General features: G+C 36.3%; 1 protein-coding gene and 1 pseudogene across 1 annotated transcript; one reads left to right on the forward strand and one right to left on the reverse strand.

The window, feature by feature from the left end:
• The first annotated feature begins 1,619 nt into the window (after positions 1-1,619).
• On the forward strand, positions 1,620-22,479 carry LOC137586360 (probable trafficking protein particle complex subunit 13 homolog). Its single transcript, XM_068302372.1, has 3 exons — positions 1,620-1,719; positions 1,775-2,162; positions 22,104-22,479. The coding sequence occupies exons 1-3, from the start codon at positions 1,677-1,679 to the stop codon at positions 22,462-22,464; spliced, it is 792 nt and encodes a 263-aa protein (XP_068158473.1). The 5' UTR covers positions 1,620-1,676; the 3' UTR covers positions 22,465-22,479.
• LOC137586316 (E3 SUMO-protein ligase ZBED1-like) lies at positions 5,595-6,580 on the reverse strand (annotated as a pseudogene).
• Positions 22,480-22,641: the final 162 nt, after the last annotated feature.

The raw sequence follows: 22,641 nt of genomic DNA on the forward strand, positions 1-22,641 counted from the left end.
GATAACATACATAAATACATATGTACATACATATGAATGCATTTACATGGTTGTATATACATACATACATACATGCGTTTTCAAATCTAAATGAGAAAAATGTACGTTACATACATACATACATAGGTACATATAATAAAGTTATACATATGTACATATACATAAAGTTTCACGTTCATATATGTACATACATACATATATGTATATACATACATACATATATTCTTAAAAATTTGTTAACATAATTATTATACAAAATATACATATATAAATACAGATGATATATTTGTGTACAATGTATATATGCATATGTATGTACATATTTATAATAAAAGCATATAATTTAAAAAAAAAAAAAAAAAAATATTCAACGACATCTACATCATTTGAACCACGGGCCAGGTGCAGGGGAGGCCAACACACACCTTCAGAACTACATTGGCATGTAGAAGTTAATGGATAAATTATCGTTTTATTGCGCTACAAGAAAAAAAAATCTGACGCGCTGCAGATTTGACGTCTGACGATTTTTAAAAATAATTTCCTACCGCGACGTGCCTAAGAGAGCTTCGCTCTAAAAAAAATTTAAAAACGAATCAGATATATTTAGATTTTCTAACGTAAAAAAAATGCGTATAGCTTAATGCTCATACAAAATCGGTGGCTCAATGGAGACCTACTAAAACTACAATACTATTGTGCTCGAGTTCGAACCCCGACATACATACTGGACAGAGCAGTGGGACCTGCCTATTATTTTTCCAATTTCTCGAAAAGACTTCCCTTCATTTCGAAGTTTTAGAATAATTTTCCGTTCGTCTGGAGTAATTTCCTTACTTTTGGGTGCCATGCTAAATACTCTAACTTTTTATATGTTAAACTATCTTGAAAGTCATGTATTCACGCTACAAAATACCACAAACTAAAATGTAACTGTAATTGAGTTAATAAAGATCAGGTGACAGCATGGGATGCCCCCTTTTCGATGCGTACGGAAACTTTTTCTAGGTTACAATGTTGCCACATTTTCATTTTAAATTTAAAAAAAATGCTTCTCGTGTAACAAGAATTATAAAACATCGTGAGAATCAAAAAAAATATCGAATAAATATAATAATAAAACAGACCTATCAAATTATAACTTTATCGCTGTTATTATCCGATGTAAACTTGAATTTTCTATATAATACTTGCATGATCGGATAGTTTTTCTGGCAAGTGTAGGTGGAGTTTCCCCCCGATGAAGCAATACTGCAAGGTAGTTCCGTCGGGGAAAATGGAAACGATTGTGGATAACGAATAATTTTTTTTTTTCATACAAAATCGATCTTTTAAAAAGATTAAACGCAACAAACATTTTGTCCAGTTGAAAAATTTATTTAACTTTTTTTTTGTTAAGGCAAGAAACATTGTTTACATTTTTGCTGAGAATGGCACAAATAAGTATACGCAAAATATCGAACCGCCTGAGGTGGGAATGTCTTATGGATGTTAAAATTTCGACAAGGACATGCACCATCCCCTAAGGAGACTGTGGATGGTCTTCAGTGGGAATCGGACCTTTATAATGCAAGTCCCATTTATCGACATCGATCTATCGGGTTTTAACTGTTAATACTGTTGATAGTGCCATCGATGGAGTACCCAGCTCTAGTTTATCACATTAAAGTTGTAAAATGAGTTCTTTAGAGTCAGACGTTCATTTATTGGCACTAAAAGGTATGATTATTTAAAAATTTTGCAATTCATTAGTGTTAATATCAAAAGTTTACAGTAATGCGTCTAACCAGACCTGCTTTGGTTGCAACTGGACCAATCGTGAATTGTGATCTGGGAGATGAACTTCGGCCCTTTTCTAGTGTTCAAAAAAAGGACAAAAAAAGTGAAGTTGTAGGAAAACCCCTGACAGCGGGTGAAATTCTATTACTTCCGCAGTCATTCGGGAATATATATCTAGGCGAAACTTTTTCAAGCTATATTTGCGTTCACAATTGTACTGCGAATTCTGTTGAATGTGTTACAGTAAAGGCTGACTTACAGTCTAATACTTCTCGAATTAATTTGCCGATACATGAAAATTGCAAATCTTCTGTTATGTTAGCGCCCGATGAAACATTGGATGATGTTATACGCTACGAGGTTAAAGAAATTGGTACACATATGTTAGTACGGTTCAAAAGTTTTATTGCATTTTTATACCTTAAATTTACTTTCGTACAGTAGCGGACATAGAAATCCGGAAACCTCGGTATGCAAATTTTGAACGGGCGTAAAATATGTTAATAAGGTTCAATCGGTTTGGATCTTTTTTTGCGTTGTCTACTAAGTATTTAGTTTTAAAATACCGCCTAGTTTGTTTTTATTCGTTCTGGCATGTTAAAACTTGGTTTTAATTTCCAAAGTTTAATAATTTCCCATGAGAATACATACATACATATGTACATAAAGTTGCCAATTTTTAAATTTGTTTAATTAAGAAATAAAAATCAAAGAAGCTAGCATCGGCTATGCCGAAGTTTATATACCCTTGCAGTCCTTGGTAATAATAATTTTACATGTTCAAAATTTGTTTTCTGCAACTCAATTCATCAATATAGAAACAAAACAATTTTATCACTAACCATAGAATACATAGATGCGTCAAACCCAAGATTTTTTGATTACAAACGTTAGCCTGAGCGTGGAACCCCAGAGAACTTCGGCAATAGCCGAACAGCGTAGAACCCCAGACAGCGGCCGCAGCGAGAACGAAAAACGTTCGCTCGCAGCACTGTCGCTAGACAACAAAAAAACCTTTTTACGAGTATGAGTTGGGAATCGAACCAAGAACATTCCGATCGCCAAGCGAGCACTTTATCAGCACAGCCACCGGGATTCATATGAAGCTGACGCCAATATTTCTTGTTATTCTTTCCACAGAGGCATAACCTATTTTGTCGAAAATTATAAATTTTGCTCGAGGGAGCTATTGAAATGCGATGTTGTACAACTTCACGTCTCACACACACACACTACGAAGCCTGAGCATGTACCGACAGACATGCCCTTATCGTTCTGCGATCTGTGGCAGACTGAATTATTTTCGATGCGTAGCGACAGTGCTGCGAGCGAACGTTTTTCGCTCTCGCTGCGGCCGCTCTCTGGGGTTCTACGCTGTTCGGCTTTTGCCGAAGTTCTCTGGGGTTCCACGCTCAGGCTAGCGTTTGTAATCAAAAAAATCTTAAGTTTGACGCATCTATGTATTCTATGGTTAGGGATTTTACTCTCTATTTTACAATTTGTTCTTCTTCTTCCCTCATTCCCAAAGCAAAGCAACGCACACATACACTTTATGTACCGCTGCGTCTGTGTGTGTATGCATATACTCTGTTGATGACGAAAGACGTAGTAGGCAGCAAGCAGCGCAGCCGGCAGAGCTGGGAGCAGAGCCGATTATTATATTGACTGTAACTTGTGTTATATTTATCCGATCACATTCAAATTTTGGGATCTGGGGTTTTATATCCAATATTATAACATATGTAAATTTCATAGCATACTCGATTTTTATGAAAATGTTTCTTCTAGAGCTATATGATATAGTGGTCCGATCCTGATGGTTTTCATACTTTATTTTTGCCGGGTAATAAAAACCCACGAAAAAAAATTTCAGCCCGATAGCTCTTAAGATGGCTGAGCTGGACAGACGGACATGGCTATATCAACTCAGCTCTCGTGCTGATCAAGAATATATATACTTTATGGGGTCGGAAACGTCTCCTGTGCATTACAAACATCTGATCAATTTTATAATACCCTCTGCAAGGGTATAATAATTATGAATGAAGTATAAAAAAATGATGTTTATCGGTCACTTGAATAAGAACACCTGGTGATACTGTATAATTATATGAAAATGCGAGAGACAAAATTAAGTTTTCATTTTTTTAGAGTAAGCTTACAATATTTATAACGATTTAATAGTGGGTGGACCCGCCTTTATTTACTATTACCTCGTACATTAGATTAGGCAAAGAGTCGTATAGGCTATTTAGGTAATTTAGCGAAATTTGCGACCATGCAGCTTTAATGGCCTCTATTAGCGACTCCTTTGTGTCGTATTGTTTACCAGATCCATAAACTTTCCAAGAAAGCCAACCCCAAGCATTTTCAATAATACTGAGGTCCGGTGAATATGGAGGCCACTCTACTTGTATGAGATTTTACCTCGTCTATGACGGTGGGCATTTATAGATCTTTATGGATATTTGCGTTGGTCATAAATCGCCAAGCGCCTGTTATGGATCTGAGAGTCTTGGACTGATATCTCTGCAGTATTTCTATGCTTGATTTGCTGGCTGTACCCCATGGCTGCAGCGCGGAAGTCCATACAGGCTTAAGAACAGCCTTGTATAGCAGTATTTTGTTTTCAAGGCTTAACTGAGATCGAGGTCTGAGTAACCAGTACCATTTCCTGGTCTTTTCTTTTAGCTGTTTTTGATTTGCCTTGATATGCTGCTTCCAAGTAAGTCGTCGATCCAAGTGAACTCCCAAATATTTCACCGATTCGCTATGTGGAATGATAGAGCCATTCAGCTACTGGGGGACACTTTCCAGGTCTCAGCGAGAATGTGACCTGTACTGATTTCTGAGCATTCACCACTATTATCCACTTTTTAACCCAAACCTCAATAAGTCTAAGTTCCTCTTCAATTATGTTTGACGCTTCAAGTATGTTACTGCTTGTAGCGATGACTGCGGTATCGTCAGCATATGTTGCTATTTCAACACCGTTTGTGAAAGGTAGATCGGCAGTGAAAATAGTGTACAAAAGTGGTACAAGTATGTTACTGCATGTAGCGATGACTGCGGTGTAGTCAGCATATGTTGCTATTTCAACACCGTTTGTGAAAGGTAGATCGGCAGTGAAAATAGTGTACAAAACTGGGCCTAAAACGCTCCCTTGGGGAACACTGGCATTAGCAGTGTTTATGCTAGACGATTCCCCATGTTCATGGACATAAAATGCTCTGTTTTTCAAATATGATTTTAGAATTAGAAACTTTGGTGCAGGTAGCCACTTTTTAATTTTGTAGAGTAGACCTTCATGCCAGACTTTGTCAAATGCTTGCTTAATATCTAGGAATACCCCTGTGCAGTACATTTTGCATTCTTGTGCGTTAGTAATTGCGTTCGTAATGCGGTGGCATTGATCGATCGTGCCGTGCCCCCTTCTTAACCCGAACTGATGTTCAGGTATGATGTTTAGTTCGTCCAGTACAGGTAACATTCTTCTTAAAAGTATGCGCTCAAATACTTTAGAGAATGTCACCAGCGGGGTAACGACATATCTCCGCCGTTAGAAACGACGATCACCGGCGGAGCGACATATCTACGCCAGAAAAATGCACGTAAATGCGGCAGATTTTTTATTGTACCTCCACATATTTTGTCATATACGGGGGATTTTTTCTTATTTATTCTTTTTATTTTCTCTACAACTTCTGTAAATCGTTTGCCTTATCGGCAGGTGTACCTAGGGACACGATATCGAATGTAAAGTATCGATCTGGTACTCATAAGAAGCATCAAAAGAAAAGCATCGTTCTCATATGTTAAATATCCCACTCCTCTTCCGTACAATCTCCTAAAAAAAGCATTTTGTCAAGTCGTTTCGGTGAAAGTCGGTTGCGAATTTTTGTAATAGTATTCCCAGCTTTAGAGAATAAACGTTCAGAGGGCACCGATGTCGCAGGAATTGCCAAATACTTCTGTGCCAGGTTGCAAAGTATTGGATATATCAGTTTCATGCCTTCCCATTGTTTTAATGGGTCGATAGAGAGTGGTGAAATCTCGGCAGACAAGTACCGATTTCATTCATCATTATATGAAACGATTATTTCAAAACTTGATTTTTTGGTCCGCTTCTCTGTGTTTTCCAACTGCTCCAAAAATCTGATGTTGTTTCTGTGGAAGAATCGCTGTAATTTTCACTCGATTGAACACTAGGACTGGATGTTATATATTGTCTTAGTAAATGAATTGATTTTGCACAGGCTAACTTATCTTTAAAATGGATATTTTTGAATCTCGGATCCAGTAAACAAGAAATTGCAATTTAGTGGTTTTCTTCAATGCGTCCGAATCGGCGTTCTATTTGTTTAATTATTTCTTTTTTTACGGCATGTATCACTGTCATGCCATCGTTGTCCTCACCTACAGCCACAGGTACATTACAAATCTGCGGTATAATTTTGCTTATGGTGACATACTGTTCACCCGACAGCTCTTTGGTAACATACTCTAATGGACTCAAAATGCTCATCAATGTTTTAATATTTTCAATTTCTAAAGCTGAGAGTGTGGACGGTGCTTTAGCATTCAACATTAAAACTTGATAAACTAAAGGCGTTAGCTCAATAAATCCATGGAGCATATAATAAACGGAATTCCAGCGTGTCTTTACATCCAAAATCAGTTTACGAGGTTGAGAGCCAGCTTGTTTTTCTCGTAATGCATCGCTGGCCAGTACACTGCTCTTGAAGAATTTTACAATGTCTCGCACTTTACTTATTAATAAATTCAAGTCATTAACTGACATTGCAGATTCAGTGATGAGATTAATTGTATGGGCAAAGCAAGACAAGTGTTTGTTTTTCCCAACAAAAATAGTTGTAGCTGATATTATGTTCGCGCCGTTGTCTGTCGCTACCGCAGTTATTAACTCAGCTCTCGTGCTGATCAAGAATATATATACTTTATGGGGTCGGAAACGTCTCCTGTGCATTACAAACATCTGATCAATTTTATAATACCCTCTGCAAGGGTATAATAATTATGAATGAAGTATAAAAAAATGATGTTTATCGGTCACTTGAATAAGAACACCTGGTGATACTGTATAATTATATGAAAATGCGAGAGACAAAATTAAGTTTTCATTTTTTTAGAGTAAGCTTACAATATTTATAACGATTTAATAGTGGGTGGACCCGCCTTTATTTACTATTACCTCGTACATTAGATTAGGCAAAGAGTCGTATAGGCTATTTAGGTAATTTAGCGAAATTTGCGACCATGCAGCTTTAATGGCCTCTATTAGCGACTCCTTTGTGTCGTATTGTTTACCAGATCCATAAACTTTCCAAGAAAGCCAACCCCAAGCATTTTCAATAATACTGAGGTCCGGTGAATATGGAGGCCACTCTACTTGTATGAGATTTTACCTCGTCTATGACGGTGGGCATTTATAGATCTTTATGGATATTTGCGTTGGTCATAAATCGCCAAGCGCCTGTTATGGATCTGAGAGTCTTGGACTGATATCTCTGCAGTATTTCTATGCTTGATTTGCTGGCTGTACCCCATGGCTGCAGCGCGGAAGTCCATACAGGCTTAAGAACAGCCTTGTATAGCAGTATTTTGTTTTCAAGGCTTAACTGAGATCGAGGTCTGAGTAACCAGTACCATTTCCTGGTCTTTTCTTTTAGCTGTTTTTGATTTGCCTTGATATGCTGCTTCCAAGTAAGTCGTCGATCCAAGTGAACTCCCAAATATTTCACCGATTCGCTATGTGGAATGATAGAGCCATTCAGCTACTGGGGGGACACTTTCCAGGTCTCAGCGAGAATGTGACCTGTACTGATTTCTGAGCATTCACCACTATTATCCACTTTTTAACCCAAACCTCAATAAGTCTAAGTTCCTCTTCAATTATGTTTGACGCTTCAAGTATGTTACTGCTTGTAGCGATGACTGCGGTATCGTCAGCATATGTTGCTATTTCAACACCGTTTGTGAAAGGTAGATCGGCAGTGAAAATAGTGTACAAAAGTGGTACAAGTATGTTACTGCATGTAGCGATGACTGCGGTGTAGTCAGCATATGTTGCTATTTCAACACCGTTTGTGAAAGGTAGATCGGCAGTGAAAATAGTGTACAAAACTGGGCCTAAAACGCTCCCTTGGGGAACACTGGCATTAGCAGTGTTTATGCTAGACGATTCCCCATGTTCATGGACATAAAATGCTCTGTTTTTCAAATATGATTTTAGAATTAGAAACTTTGGTGCAGGTAGCCACTTTTTAATTTTGTAGAGTAGACCTTCATGCCAGACTTTGTCAAATGCTTGCTTAATATCTAGGAATACCCCTGTGCAGTACATTTTGCATTCTTGTGCGTTAGTAATTGCGTTCGTAATGCGGTGGCATTGATCGATCGTGCCGTGCCCCCTTCTTAACCCGAACTGATGTTCAGGTATGATGTTTAGTTCGTCCAGTACAGGTAACATTCTTCTTAAAAGTATGCGCTCAAATACTTTAGAGAATGTCACCAGCGGGGTAACGACATATCTCCGCCGTTAGAAACGACGATCACCGGCGGAGCGACATATCTACGCCAGAAAAATGCACGTAAATGCGGCAGATTTTTTATTGTACCTCCACATATTTTGTCATATACGGGGGATTTTTTCTTATTTATTCTTTTTATTTTCTCTACAACTTCTGTAAATCGTTTGCCTTATCGGCAGGTGTACCTAGGGACACGATATCGAATGTAAAGTATCGATCTGGTACTCATAAGAAGCATCAAAAGAAAAGCATCGTTCTCATATGTTAAATATCCCACTCCTCTTCCGTACAATCTCCTAAAAAAAGCATTTTGTCAAGTCGTTTCGGTGAAAGTCGGTTGCGAATTTTTGTAATAGTATTCCCAGCTTTAGAGAATAAACGTTCAGAGGGCACCGATGTCGCAGGAATTGCCAAATACTTCTGTGCCAGGTTGCAAAGTATTGGATATATCAGTTTCATGCCTTCCCATTGTTTTAATGGGTCGATAGAGAGTGGTGAAATCTCGGCAGACAAGTACCGATTTCATTCATCATTATATGAAACGATTATTTCAAAACTTGATTTTTTGGTCCGCTTCTCTGTGTTTTCCAACTGCTCCAAAAATCTGATGTTGTTTCTGTGGAAGAATCGCTGTAATTTTCACTCGATTGAACACTAGGACTGGATGTTATATATTGTCTTAGTAAATGAATTGATTTTGCACAGGCTAACTTATCTTTAAAATGGATATTTTTGAATCTCGGATCCAGTAAACAAGAAATTGCAATTTAGTGGTTTTCTTCAATGCGTCCGAATCGGCGTTCTATTTGTTTAATTATTTCTTTTTTTACGGCATGTATCACTGTCATGCCATCGTTGTCCTCACCTACAGCCACAGGTACATTACAAATCTGCGGTATAATTTTGCTTATGGTGACATACTGTTCACCCGACAGCTCTTTGGTAACATACTCTAATGGACTCAAAATGCTCATCAATGTTTTAATATTTTCAATTTCTAAAGCTGAGAGTGTGGACGGTGCTTTAGCATTCAACATTAAAACTTGATAAACTAAAGGCGTTAGCTCAATAAATCCATGGAGCATATAATAAACGGAATTCCAGCGTGTCTTTACATCCAAAATCAGTTTACGAGGTTGAGAGCCAGCTTGTTTTTCTCGTAATGCATCGCTGGCCAGTACACTGCTCTTGAAGAATTTTACAATGTCTCGCACTTTACTTATTAATAAATTCAAGTCATTAACTGACATTGCAGATTCAGTGATGAGATTAATTGTATGGGCAAAGCAAGACAAGTGTTTGTTTTTCCCAACAAAAATAGTTGTAGCTGATATTATGTTCGCGCCGTTGTCTGTCGCTACCGCAGTTATTTTTTCGGTATTGATGTGCATGCTTGTACAAATTTCATTCAATTTTGCAGCTATGTATTGGCCAGTATGCCTTTCATCTAATGCAACGGGACATAAGACTATCATTATGCAAATAATGAGCAGTAACTCCTAAATAACTGGTAAGAGTCATCATCTCGCTCCAAACATCACATGTTAATGCCACGTGAGCTACATTTTCAAATGTGCTTTGAATTTTACAATGCATTATTGTATAAAAATAATGCAGTTCAGCTTTTAGCGTATCAACGTGTGGAATTTTTAATGATGGGCAGGCTAGCTTCATCAGTTTCTTAAATACATGCCTTTTAACGATATCAAACGGTCTTTTGTCGGCGCAAATAAAGTAGAGCAAGCACTTGCTGAGTTTTACATGATCTTTTCCACCATGTGAATACGAACATTTGCGTTCTATTGTTTGCAATATGGACAGTTGTCTTTTTTTTTTTTTTTTGGTGGCTCAAGTACATTTTCGACATCGCTGTCATTTTCGGCATCAAGTGGTAGTGGTGCAGATGTTTCCGGCTCAGTTTAACGTGTTGATGGAAAAATTGCTTTTTTTTTTCAAATTCATTTGCATTAAAACAAAATATAAAACATCATAATTTGTTTTGTGCACATACTATGAGGCAATAATATAAATATAGATTGATGGTAATAATTACATATTCGCATCGGGATGGCTCTTTGAGTGCTTATGCATGTTTGAGATGTTTCCTGATGTTTTAACAGTTTTGAAGCAAATCTTACACTTCACCTCATCGTTCCATATTTTTGTAAAATATGACCAAACGTTGCTTCGACTTGGCGGCATTCTTCTAGAGACACAAGTTTTAATAAACTGCACAGAATAATAGCTTTATTATGTACTTACTTTAACTATAAATCATATAAATTTGCTTTAATAATATTTTAGTTTTTGTTTTAAGCTCAACTAGCGGCGTCGCAAATTGACTGGCGTGGTTCACGTGGTTCCCCGAAATTTGTTCTTACTCGATAGAGTAAGAGATACTCGATAAGTACAAATATCGAAACAAAAACTATCGAGTATAAAATATCGTTATCAATAACGAAAATACTCGATACCAGAAATTATCGATATTTTTTCGTGTCCCTAGGTGAATATTTAATATTGTCTATGAAAAACATTGGCAATGGCTCCTACGTGATACGGCTTTTAATGTTGTGAATACCCCTAACTAAATGCCCCTGCAACTCTAGCTCATGCTTTATTTTTGGCTACAACCCTAAATGCCCTTTCCTGCTTGAGCTGAAATGTATGGTACTCTTTTTATACCCTTGCAACGCACATAACGAAGCATCTCCGACCATACAAAGTATATGTATTCTTGATCAGCACGACGAGATGAGTTCAAATAGCCATGTCCGTCCGTCTGTCTGGATCAACGCAAACTCCTCCTAGACCGTAAGAGCTACAGAGCTGAAATATACTGCAGGGGTTGTATATCTTGGATACAGCCGGATCGGACCACTATATCATATAGCTCCCATACAAACGCCAAAGTCACGACTAGTGACTTTAATCAATAACTTCGTTGTTTTCTTTGCTACTGTCGTGAAACTTAATATTATACAGTTTATTACGCCTATAAACGACCATGCCAAATTTAAACAAGATCGGGTGAGTATATCATATACCTCCCATAGGAACGATCGGTCGAAAACAGTGACTTTTGTAAATATCTGTTAATGACTGTGCCAAATTTGATAAAGATCGAGTGACTATATCATATAGCTCCCATAGGAGCAATCGTTGGAAAACAGTGACTTTGATCAATATCTTCGTTATTTCCTATGATTGTGGGCCATTCTTTCGCAAGCATAAGCCTTTTTAGATAAAACGTTCTATCAAGGAAAAAGTTACCAAAAAAGTTTCAAGGAAGTTAGCCCCGGCCCTCTGGTTTATCTTTGTTTAGTATTTTAACTAAGTCCCTGTAGTTTTCCACTTTTTATACCATACACCCATAGGGTGAAATGGTATATTAAAGTCGCCAAAATGTATGTAACAGGCAGAAGGAAGCTTCTCCGACCCTATAAAGTATATATATTCTTGATCAGGATGAATAGCCGAGTCGATCTAGCCATGTCCGTCTGTCCGTCCGTCCGTCCGTCCGTATGAACACGCAGATCTCGGAGACTATAAGAGCTAGAGTCACCAAATTTGGTATGTATACTCGTGTATTATGTACACATATAGAGTCAATTGGAATTCCGGCCACGCCCTCTTACGCCCCCAGGAATCACATAAAACTGTTTTTCTTAAAAAGTATAACAGCTAGAGACATCAAATTTGGTTTATATACTCGTTTAGTTGGCGCGCAGAAACTAATTGTTTAAACTTTTTGCCACGCCCCCGGAATCCACATAAAACTGATTTTCTTAAAAACTATGACAGCTACCGACATCAAATTTGGTATGCAGACTAGTTTAATAGACGCGCAGAAACTGGCTATTTAAAAATTTTGCCACGCCCACTTCCGCCCCCGCAAATTAAACAAAACTGATTTTATCAAAAACTAACAAAGCTAAAGTCACCAAATTTAGTATGTATACTGGCATAGTATGCGCGGAGAATTTATATATTTTCACATTTTGCCACGCCCACTTCCGCCTCCATAATTTAGAAAAAACCGATGAATTTTTTTGACTATCGCATTCAAATTCGGCAGACTAATTATTCTTATCTATTTCTATCAAACTACCAAATTTTATTAAAATCGGACTAGAAACATGCAAAATATGAGTATGAACGTATTTTACTAAGCGGTCCACAAGGCCAGAATTGGCCGTTGGCTAGTGGCGGCGCTAAAGTGCTCGTGTGTTTGTAGAGTCAGCGAGATAGCACATAGTATAAGACATGTAAAAACAATTTAATATACATATGTACATTTGGTTTTCGAAATTTAAAAAAATTTGTTTCACCTGGTGTATGGTATACCCGAGTCGACGAGTCGACTTACTTGCTTCATTTTTACCATGACACGAATGTGCCCGTCTCGTTGGGAGGTATAAGTAAAGTCAGCGGTGTCTATACGTGGCTTGAAGTATTCAAGCAACCCATTAATTTCTCTGACATAAGAGATAAAGATCGGGGTGGTTTTTCAGATGCTGGTGTATCGCTTTCAATATCATTATTAAGTGTTGGGTTTGTTACTGATTTGTTATAATTGGTTTCCTCCACTGGTTCTGCCAACAGGGCAAAGTAGTTAGCGTGGCTAGATGTTGAGGGTCCAATGTCCAAGGCCGGCAGTTTTCTTGTCAAGTTTAGAGAGTTTTCTTTCTTACGCTTAGATATTTGCTGCTTAGCAACAGCGAAATTGCTAGTTCTTGCCAGTAGTTCTATTTTTAGAACAGGTGCCGTTAGTTTTCAGTAATTTGCTTTAGCGCTTGTTTCTAGACAATTTCGTTAACTGAGCATGCGCGCGACCGTACTCTGTGAGAGTTTGGTGCGAACTGAACTTAAAGGGTTACGCCCTGAAGTGCAAAAAACTGGTGAAAAAAGAATTTTTGCTGTGCGGCCAGTATACTATGTAGGAAAAAACTTTTATTATACACAGATTGAGGGTACTTTCAAGAATATTATAAGAAAAAACAAATTTTTTTACTAACAAAAATGGCGGAGGTATGGGCCGTCAAGTGCCACCATGATTTCAAAATTTTTGCAGGTGGGGTGTCAAATTTCTCGGCTAGGCATCACTTAAAAAATCAAAAAAAAAAATCTTGTTGTTCAGGAAGGCTAGCAATAGCCGCCCACGTAGGATTTAAAAAAAATTTTTTTTTGCCAAAATGGCGGCTGTTCGAAAAAAACGCTCTTTTTTGGGGAAAATTTTTGGCTAACAAAATTCATGACTTCCAAATAGGAAGTTAAATCAAAAAATCCTACGTGGGCGGATACCCAACACTGTAAAGAATATGTGGTAAAAATTTGTAAAAATCGGTCCAGCAGACTCGGAGATATTTGACACCCCATTTAAAAAAAGTAGTTTCGAGAAAAACGCAAAAGAAAAAAATGTACCGCGACATCATCGACTCGGCCTCGCTCACTTCTAAACGCTGTAACTTCGGAACTGATTCGAGTACCGATATGATGTAAGGCGTAAAAGATTCTTGAAACTATAGAGGATTTTTAGAACAAAAAAAAAAAATTTTTTTTTTTTTCAGGGGTGGCGTAACCCCTTAAATGTGGGATTGAGAAGGGTTCGGATATGGGATCCGAAGCAGTAGTAGAATAAGTCGACTAACAGAATTTAGCAAACAGATCTGCAATATCTGAATCATTATTAGCTGCGTCACAATTAATTTTGAAGGTGGAAGGTAGTAAATTAGAGCGTCGCACAGTGGGGCCTTTTGGTATTTTACATTGCAAAAATCATAACTTCTAAACCAATAAAGCGATTTAAAAAATTTAAAAGCATTCGATACATAATACTTTAAGCTTAATGAATGTTTGTCAAAAGTGCTGGGTGTTCGTGGTGCTGTAATATTCAAGGTCAAAGTCAGAAAGTATTTCCAAGCATGTTTTTCCTTTAAAAATGGGGCGAAACCCGGTTTTTTTTAAATCACAAATAAAATTTTTCATTGTTTTAAACGACTATGTAACATTTTTTAATGTTTTAAATAGATTTTCTAACATAATTACAAGAAGAAAAATATCAAAGAAGGTAACCTCGGCTAGGCCGAAGTTTTTATACCCTTGCAGTCCTTGGCAATAATATTTTTACTTTTTTAAATTTCTTTCCCTGCAACTTAATTCATCACTAACACTAACAAAACATTATTACTCTTTTTACTAAAATTTTTTCTTCCTTTTACATCTTTCCCTAAGCAACGCGCGGCACGCATACACATTCAGTTCATGTAGCGTTGCGTATGTTTGTGTATGTATGTACTCTTTTGTTTTGATGATGACGTAGTAGTCAGCAAGCAGCGCTGCCGGTAGCGGTTGAACCGATTTATATTGACTGTAACTTGTGTTCTATTTATCCGATCAGTTTCAAATTTGGGAACCTGAGTTTTTATATCCAATACTATCATCGTAGTAAATTTCATGGGGATGCTCCAATTTTCATGAAAATGTTTCTTCTAGAGCTATATGATATAGTGGTCCGATCCTGACAATTTTCATACTTTATCTGCTCCGGGATACAAGTAGTTCATTTACCAAGTTTCATCTCGATAGCTCTTCAGATGGCGGCGTGAAGATGATTTGCACAGACGGACGGACGGACAGACGGACATGGTTATATCGACTCAGCTTCTCATGCTGATCAAGAATATATATAAATGTCTCCTTCTATGCGTTACAAACATCTGACCAATTTAGGTTAATTTTGAAAGTTTGCTGATGATTTATGGCTGATTTTTTTCAAAATAATTTTCAATATTTACATCAATATCTAATAAACTCAACATTTCGGCACTATAGTTGCTATTTTCCAAATCCTTTCGTGATCGCACGTGTCTCAGTGATGCAAAATGTGGGTCCGAAGAGTCTGCCAGCATGTTAAAAAGGTCTTCATTTTGTCAAACACGAGAAGTTTTTAATGTATTAGTAAATCTGAACCTTTTGTAGTCCTTGTTTTTACATTCCTGTGCTTCTTCGGATAACTCTCCAATTGGTAAACACTAATATTCTATTAAATCCTTTCCGTGTGCCAAAATCCTACATACCGTTGGGGCAACTTTTTTTTTGCGGATACAATTCAATCAAATATTGGGCAGTTTTTGACGTATATTCGGCAAATTTTTCACCGTATACCATTTCCTTGCAATTTATAACATTCAAGATAACAGCCAACCTTTTAATGATCTCTTCACTAACACCTGTTATTAAAGACGTCATTTCATCATTTTCAAAAAATGTCCTTAAAGTATTTCCGGCTCCGTGATTTGGGCAGTCAACTTTTAGTCCTAGCTTCCGAGAGAATTCAGCTTGTATAATCCCCTTCCTACTCTGTATATCCTCAATCTAACATTGTAGAAAGGCATATACGTCATCAGGTAGTATTTGCATTACGCAATGTTATCATTTAAATAGAAAGAAGCTATAGGAAAATACGCATGCGCTCTTCTTCTTCCTTATACCTGCAGCGCATTTTTTATGCAGGTCTCCGCATATTGGGACCAAATACATCTGATAGGTAAATATTTCACTTACCTAGTGTATGTAGTCCGGTATTGATACTAGGTGATACTTGTTAGTTGTATTTCACCTTTTCAGATAAAACCAAAAAATCCAAGATCGATTGTTGAAATTGGGCACCTCTAGCACCCATGAATCTTAACCGATTCCAAAAATTGTTTGAATTCAAATTCTCTGAAGTATTCCCTATCGATTGTGTATATCATTTTTGCCAAACGCGATCATGAAAAAACTCATTTCCCAACGCTATCCGAGCAGAGGCCCAACTGTGCGTCGTTTAATATTATAGAATTCAACCTTACAGCGCATATAATTGTTGTAGCTTTGAGTTTAAGAGACAAAATTGGGATTTCGCTACACAATAATTTGAGATGTTATTAAATAAATTAGTAACGGAATTATAGGATATAATAACTTTAACGGTAGGGTAATAAGGATCTACAGGCTTTACTAGGAGCTGTGCTTGAGATACAGAATTAAGGTGTTGAGGTACCGGGCGGGATCGCTTATTGGACGCAAACTAGTGTACAACTAAGCCCTCTGGCAAAAATTAGGGTCTACCATAACTGAGAAATACTAATTTGGAACAGTAATTTAAAAAGAGGATATTTCGAATTAAACCTTAGCAGAACATATATTACCAATGTAAGCTGCAACAGACGTCTCAGAAGTATCTGGAGCAAACCTAGAGATAAATAATCGTTTGCGATAAGGCACTACAGTAAGTGGAGCCGTAGGCTCATTGGAATATACGAGTGATTGGGCATGAACTGATCAGAATTTTCGTGAAGGATAGATTGGGGTACATTTGGTGTTGTTAAGATACTTAAATTTAAAAAGAAAACCATTTTTGGGAAAGTAAGTAATGGATAGGGCTGGCGATTGTTTATGAGGCAACTAAACACTTCTTGGCAACTTCTCAGTAGCTGGAAAGACTTTGAAATGCGATAATTAATGAACTCTAGAGTCACACTCTTTAGACAGCTGTTTTGTCAGTTTGTTTAGAAAAAGAAACTATAAACATCCCTATACGTCCGGCTAAAATCTAGCTGCTGGCTGGCACAACATGGCCAAGTCCAGTGCATTACCCCCGGTCGGGCTTAGACACAGAAAGTTTGTCATTGGAAAAATGTTTATATTGTAACAGTTCCATTCAATTAATAGTGGAAGACTATGATTAGTTTTTATTTAATTTTTCTTTATTTATCATTTAGGTTTTAGACAAGACACGTCTTTGCCTTGTGTCTTCAGTTTTTTCAATGTTCTTATACATAATTCTTGTACAGCTAAAGAACGCGTAGCTACGCTGACAGGGACGCCGACAGAGGAGCTGTCTGCTTTTGCATAAATACTTATGTATAAGCGGGCGTTTATTTTCTGCGCACTTTGGTGCCTGCAAGTAACTTTCAGGAATTTTCTGTTCATGTCAATGAGGTCAGATATTGTTATCCTTGACAGGGCGTCTGTCATAAAATCATCTTTCCCTCTCAGATACTCTACAGTAAAATCATATTCTTCTAATTCGAGTCGCATGCGTGTTAAGTACTCTTATTGCTTTCACCTTTAGTACATGCTCTTGATGCATATGCAACTGGGAGTTATAGTCCATTAGAGTTTTGAGTTAAAACTGCTCCACATGCGTGGTTGCTTGCATCTGTAATTGTGCAAAATTCTTTGCTAAAATCTGGGTACTGTAATGAACTTGGTTGAACAAGTTTTTTTTTTTTAGATACATACTTAAATGATTTTTGACACTCTGGTGTCCATTCACATGGGACATTCTTTTTACATAATCGGCAAATTGTTATGTGCCGCGAAGTTTTTTATACAACGTTTATAGTAATTGCAAAATGCAAAGAATTTTCTAGCGCTGTCTGCGTTCGTAGGGACTGGATAATTATGAATTGACGTCAATTTTCTTGTCATCTGATAAGATTCTTTTATCTGTGCACCTGTGACATAAGAACGTCACCTCGTGTATAAAAAATTAACATTTTTCTGGATGTAATTTTAGATTGTGTTTTCTACAAAGTTTGAAAACATCTGTTGAATTCTTAATCATTTGTTGTTCTGAACAACCAATAACAATAAAATCAACATATAATTGTAATATCTGCACCAGTATCAATCAAAAATGTTAAATTTTTATTTGTTGCTACATTTTTGAATGATACGATATTATTGAGATTCAAGTTAACCGCATATTTTCTGTTATCTAATCTTGAGTGTCTGGAGGTGTCCGGGAGTTTCCCAAAGTATTTTGGGTTACCCTATCGTTAGAGTTGTAACCTAAATATTGGTTATTATTTCCGCTATTGTTGTTTCTAATGTTGCCTCTGTTACTTTCTCGATTACTGTTGTTGTAATTATAGGTATTGTTCTGGCCTTTACTGCGATTATTATTGTAGTTGTTATAATAACCGCGACCATTTCCTCTACCGCGGTAATTATTTCTACAATTATCACGGCCTCTCTGGGTAAACAACTCTGTATTTGGATTTCCAGTCATTTCAGTGTAAGTAAGTATTTTGTGACGGCTTCATTCATTGTTTTGAAGTTTCCAACCTCAAGGATCGTTTTTAGTTTGCCATGCTTACAATTTTTAACCATTGCGTTGACGGCTTTTTTAGTGCTGAATATATCAGCAAGTTCAGCTAACAGATCTATAAAGACATATGTGTAATATGTAGGTACTTCTTTTAAATTTGTAGTTGTTAAATATCCTATACCTAATTTCCTTGTATTTGTAGTTAGTTTCACCTGAGTGTATCAGGAGATCAAGGAAAGGTAAATATTTTTGAAGTTTTCTAGTTTCTATTACATCCAAATGCTACACTAACTGGCTAAGTTTATTAAACAGATTACTATTGTATTAAGTTCTCTAAAAAAATGAGTTTTTTTATACCCTGCCAGAGGGTATTATAAAATTGGTGAGATGTTTGTAGCGCACAGAAGGAGACGTTTCCGACCCCATAAAGTATATATATTCTTGATCAGCATGAGCCATGTCCGACTGTCCGTCCGTGAGTATGCGTTCTACTCAGCCATCTCAAAAGCTATCGGGCTGAAATTTTTTTTGTGCTTTTTATTATCTGGAGCAGATCAAGTATGAAAATTATCGGGATCGGACCACTATATCATAGCTCTAGAAGAAACATTTTTATGGGTATATAAACTTCGGCATAGCCGATGTTAGCTTCTTTGATATTATTTTTTTCCTTTTATATTGCTCCATTAGGTAGAAAAGTGTGCCTGCTGCGTTTGAGAAACAGCATACATATGGTACTGTGAGAATGAAACTAATTTGTACACGAGTGCTTTCTTGAACTGGGAAACTTTCTCCCTTTATATCAAGGTACGCTAACCTAACTTGCACTAAGTTGATTGAGCGTTAAGGTGAGTGGCTTTGCTCGCCCTTAAAACCTCAATTAAGTCCTGGACTATGCTCGGATGCTTCTCTTTTTTTTTCAAAATACCTGCCAAGTTTTACCATATTTTTATATAAATGGTTATTCGATTAAGTCTTATATATTTTTTTTTTATTTTGAACGTTTTAAATATATTGTTACTATGTATGTAACATGTACATGCTTGTGTGCATATGTATTTTTAGATCTTGCCAAGATCATTCGCTTAGCTTAAGGCTCTTTTTATTACACATTTATTATGTAATATATAAGCTTTATACAATACATATGCGCACAATATTATAACAATTATCAAAGCAATATAATTGTTAACTGAAAAACAACATTTGATGATTCGATTTTGTTAATGATATTTGCAGTGGAGTCCACTGGTTTTTCTATCGATGAACCTCCATTGTGGGTGTAATAAATATATCATCAGACTTACTTATACTATTATTAAATAACTTGGTTAATGCTTTTTTTTATTTTTATAAACAATTTTAACAATTTTTTATTTTTTTTGGTATTAATTTCTGATGTTTAATTCCCTGTCATGTAATAATTCCTTTTTTGTATATATATTATTATTATATTTCTTTGTATGTATTTATATTTATATATTGTCATACTTTTAGGGTCATATTTTTATAAGAATATATGTACATATATATATGTATATGTATGTATATAGCACCTAGTCGGTGGCTCAATTGAGACCTACTAAAACTACAATTCTGTTGTGCTCGAGTTCGACCGCCGACGTAGGTGAAGTTTCCCCCGATGAACAATACTGAAAGGTAGTTCCGTCGGGGATGATAGATATGTATATATTTTGTTTGTTTTTTTTTTTCTAATTTTTCCTATTAATACACTATGGTTGGTATACAATGCACCAATAAAACCAATATATTTAAAATTGACAATAACAAATATATAATGTTTGTATTATTAAAAAATTCTTATTACATGCTTACAAGCATATCTTAGTATCTCACTCAACCAGGCATATGACCACCAAGTCCGGCCCTATTGAAAAACGTTTTTATGCATAAGTTGGCTATATTTTGTCCGATTTGGATAACATTTTATTTGCTGCTGAATTTTATAGTACGCAAAATGTTGCTGAATATTGATATCAAATTTAAGTACTCAACATTTTTTCCATAGGGTAAAAAATTACCGTGGCAAAAGGGGACGTAACAAAATTTTTACGCATACAAAATCTGCGCATTTACTAAGCGAATAAAGATAAGATAAACGCTTTTTTAAATAACGCAGAAAAAAATAAAATTGAAATAAACGCGATAACTGTACTTACTACACGAGGCTCTTTACAGAATTTGGTTTCTTTAATATACCATTTGATTCTATGGGTACATGGTATAAAGACTGAAATGGAAAACGCGTGTTGTTATTGGTTTTTTTTTTTTAACTTCTACTTAAACGATGTTTTATAGTTCTACTGACTTTGAAGACTTTTTTTCGTGTAGAAACAAAAAAACGTAAATTACATTTCGCGTCAAGTAAAATATTGTTGATTTCAATTGGTTAAATATTGAAAGACTCGTGTATTGTTAAAAACAAAAAATTGTAATTAAATACGATAAAAAAACATTGTCTTTCTCTTTCATTTCTTAGCTTCTAGCTTAAGGTATTTCTTCAACCTCCTTAGCTACAATTAAATATAAAATATTTTAGATTTTTATACCATACACCTATAGGGTGAAATGGTGTATTAAAGTCGCCAAAATGTATGTAACAGGCAGAAGGAAGCTTCTCCGACCCTATATTTATTCTTGATCAGGATCAACAGTTGAGTCGATCTGGCCATGTCCGTCTGTCCATCCGTCCGTCTGTCTGTATGAACACGCAGATCTCGGAGGCTATAAGAGCTAGAGCCACCAAATTTTTTATGTATGCTCGTGTAGTATGTAAATGTATAGAGTTAATTGGAATTTTGGTTACGCCCCCAGGAATCACATAAAACTGTTTTTGCCTAAAAATTATAACACCTAGAGACATCAAATTCGGTTTGTATACTCGTTTAGTTAGCGCGCAGAAACTAATTGCAGAAGCAAGTTGTAACTAGCAAACTAGGACATCAACGACTTTGATATATTGGTCAGTTTGTGCTCGAAGCCTGACTAATTCATAAATCATTTTAATTCTAACAAAATAAAGTTAACAATACCTTTATACCATATTAAAGTCAACAAAATGTATGTAACAGGGAGAAGGAAGATTTTCCGACCCCATATACTCTTGATCAGCATCAACAGCCAAAACGATCTAGCCATGTCCATCTGTCCGTCCTTATAAACACTAATTGTAAGATTTCGGAGACTAAAAGAGCTAGAGTCCCCAAATTTGATATGTAGACTTATGTAGTATGTATATACAGTAATCGCTCCATAATTTAGGAAAAACTCGATTGCCTCAAGCAATTTTTGACTATCGAATCGAATAATTCAATTTGGCCACAAGCTACTCTCACTCATTTCTACCGACCTACTAAATTTGACTAAAATCGGACTAAAAACACGCAAAATATTCTTATAAACGAGTTTTACTAGGCGGTCTAAGGGGGCGGAGTTGGTGCTAGAGTGCACGTTAATTTATAAGAGTGAGCGAGATAGCAGATGGTAGGAGGCATGCAAAAAGAATTTAATAAACATTTATGTACGTAGTACATACAAGTATGTAGTACATAGTCTGCCAAAGTCGGAAAGACGACTTACTTTCTGTAGGTCTTTTCCCTATCCTTAATCGGCTAGCGTATACCTTCTGTTTATTTATAAATATATACATTTAGACTGGTTTGCGAAGTCAACTACACCACTCCTGCTGGATTTGACCAATCGTTACGGAAATTGTTCAAGTTTCAAGTACTTAAACCGCTTGATGTAAAGACCAAATTTTATAATGCGGAAATGGATGAAATATACCTAGAAGCTCAAATACAAAATGTTACGACTGGACCTTTTTGCCTAGAAAAGGTGGAATTGGATAACTCGGAACATTACACAGTCACATCCTTAAATACTCTTTCAAACGGAGAGTCCGTGTTAACCTCAAAACACATGCTGCAACCTAACAATAGCTGTCAGTTTCTTTATTGCATAAAGGTATGTACAAAATGTTTAAAACTAACAAGTGCACTTGTACATACATAAATTCACAGCCAAAATCTACTATTGCGAGATGCTCCAAAGTATTGCGTCAATTTACCAATGTGGGTAAGCTTGATATTGTTTGGCGATCTAGTCTGGGTGAAAGAGGAAGATTGCAAACAAGTCAATTGCAACGATTGGTAGGTATTTTATTTAATATTATAAAATATATTTCTAATA

Source organism: Drosophila tropicalis, unplaced genomic scaffold, assembly GCF_018151085.1.
Source record: "Drosophila tropicalis isolate 14030-0801.00 unplaced genomic scaffold, ASM1815108v1 contig_979, whole genome shotgun sequence".
In the NCBI taxonomy this organism is placed as follows: domain Eukaryota; kingdom Metazoa; phylum Arthropoda; class Insecta; order Diptera; family Drosophilidae; genus Drosophila; species Drosophila tropicalis.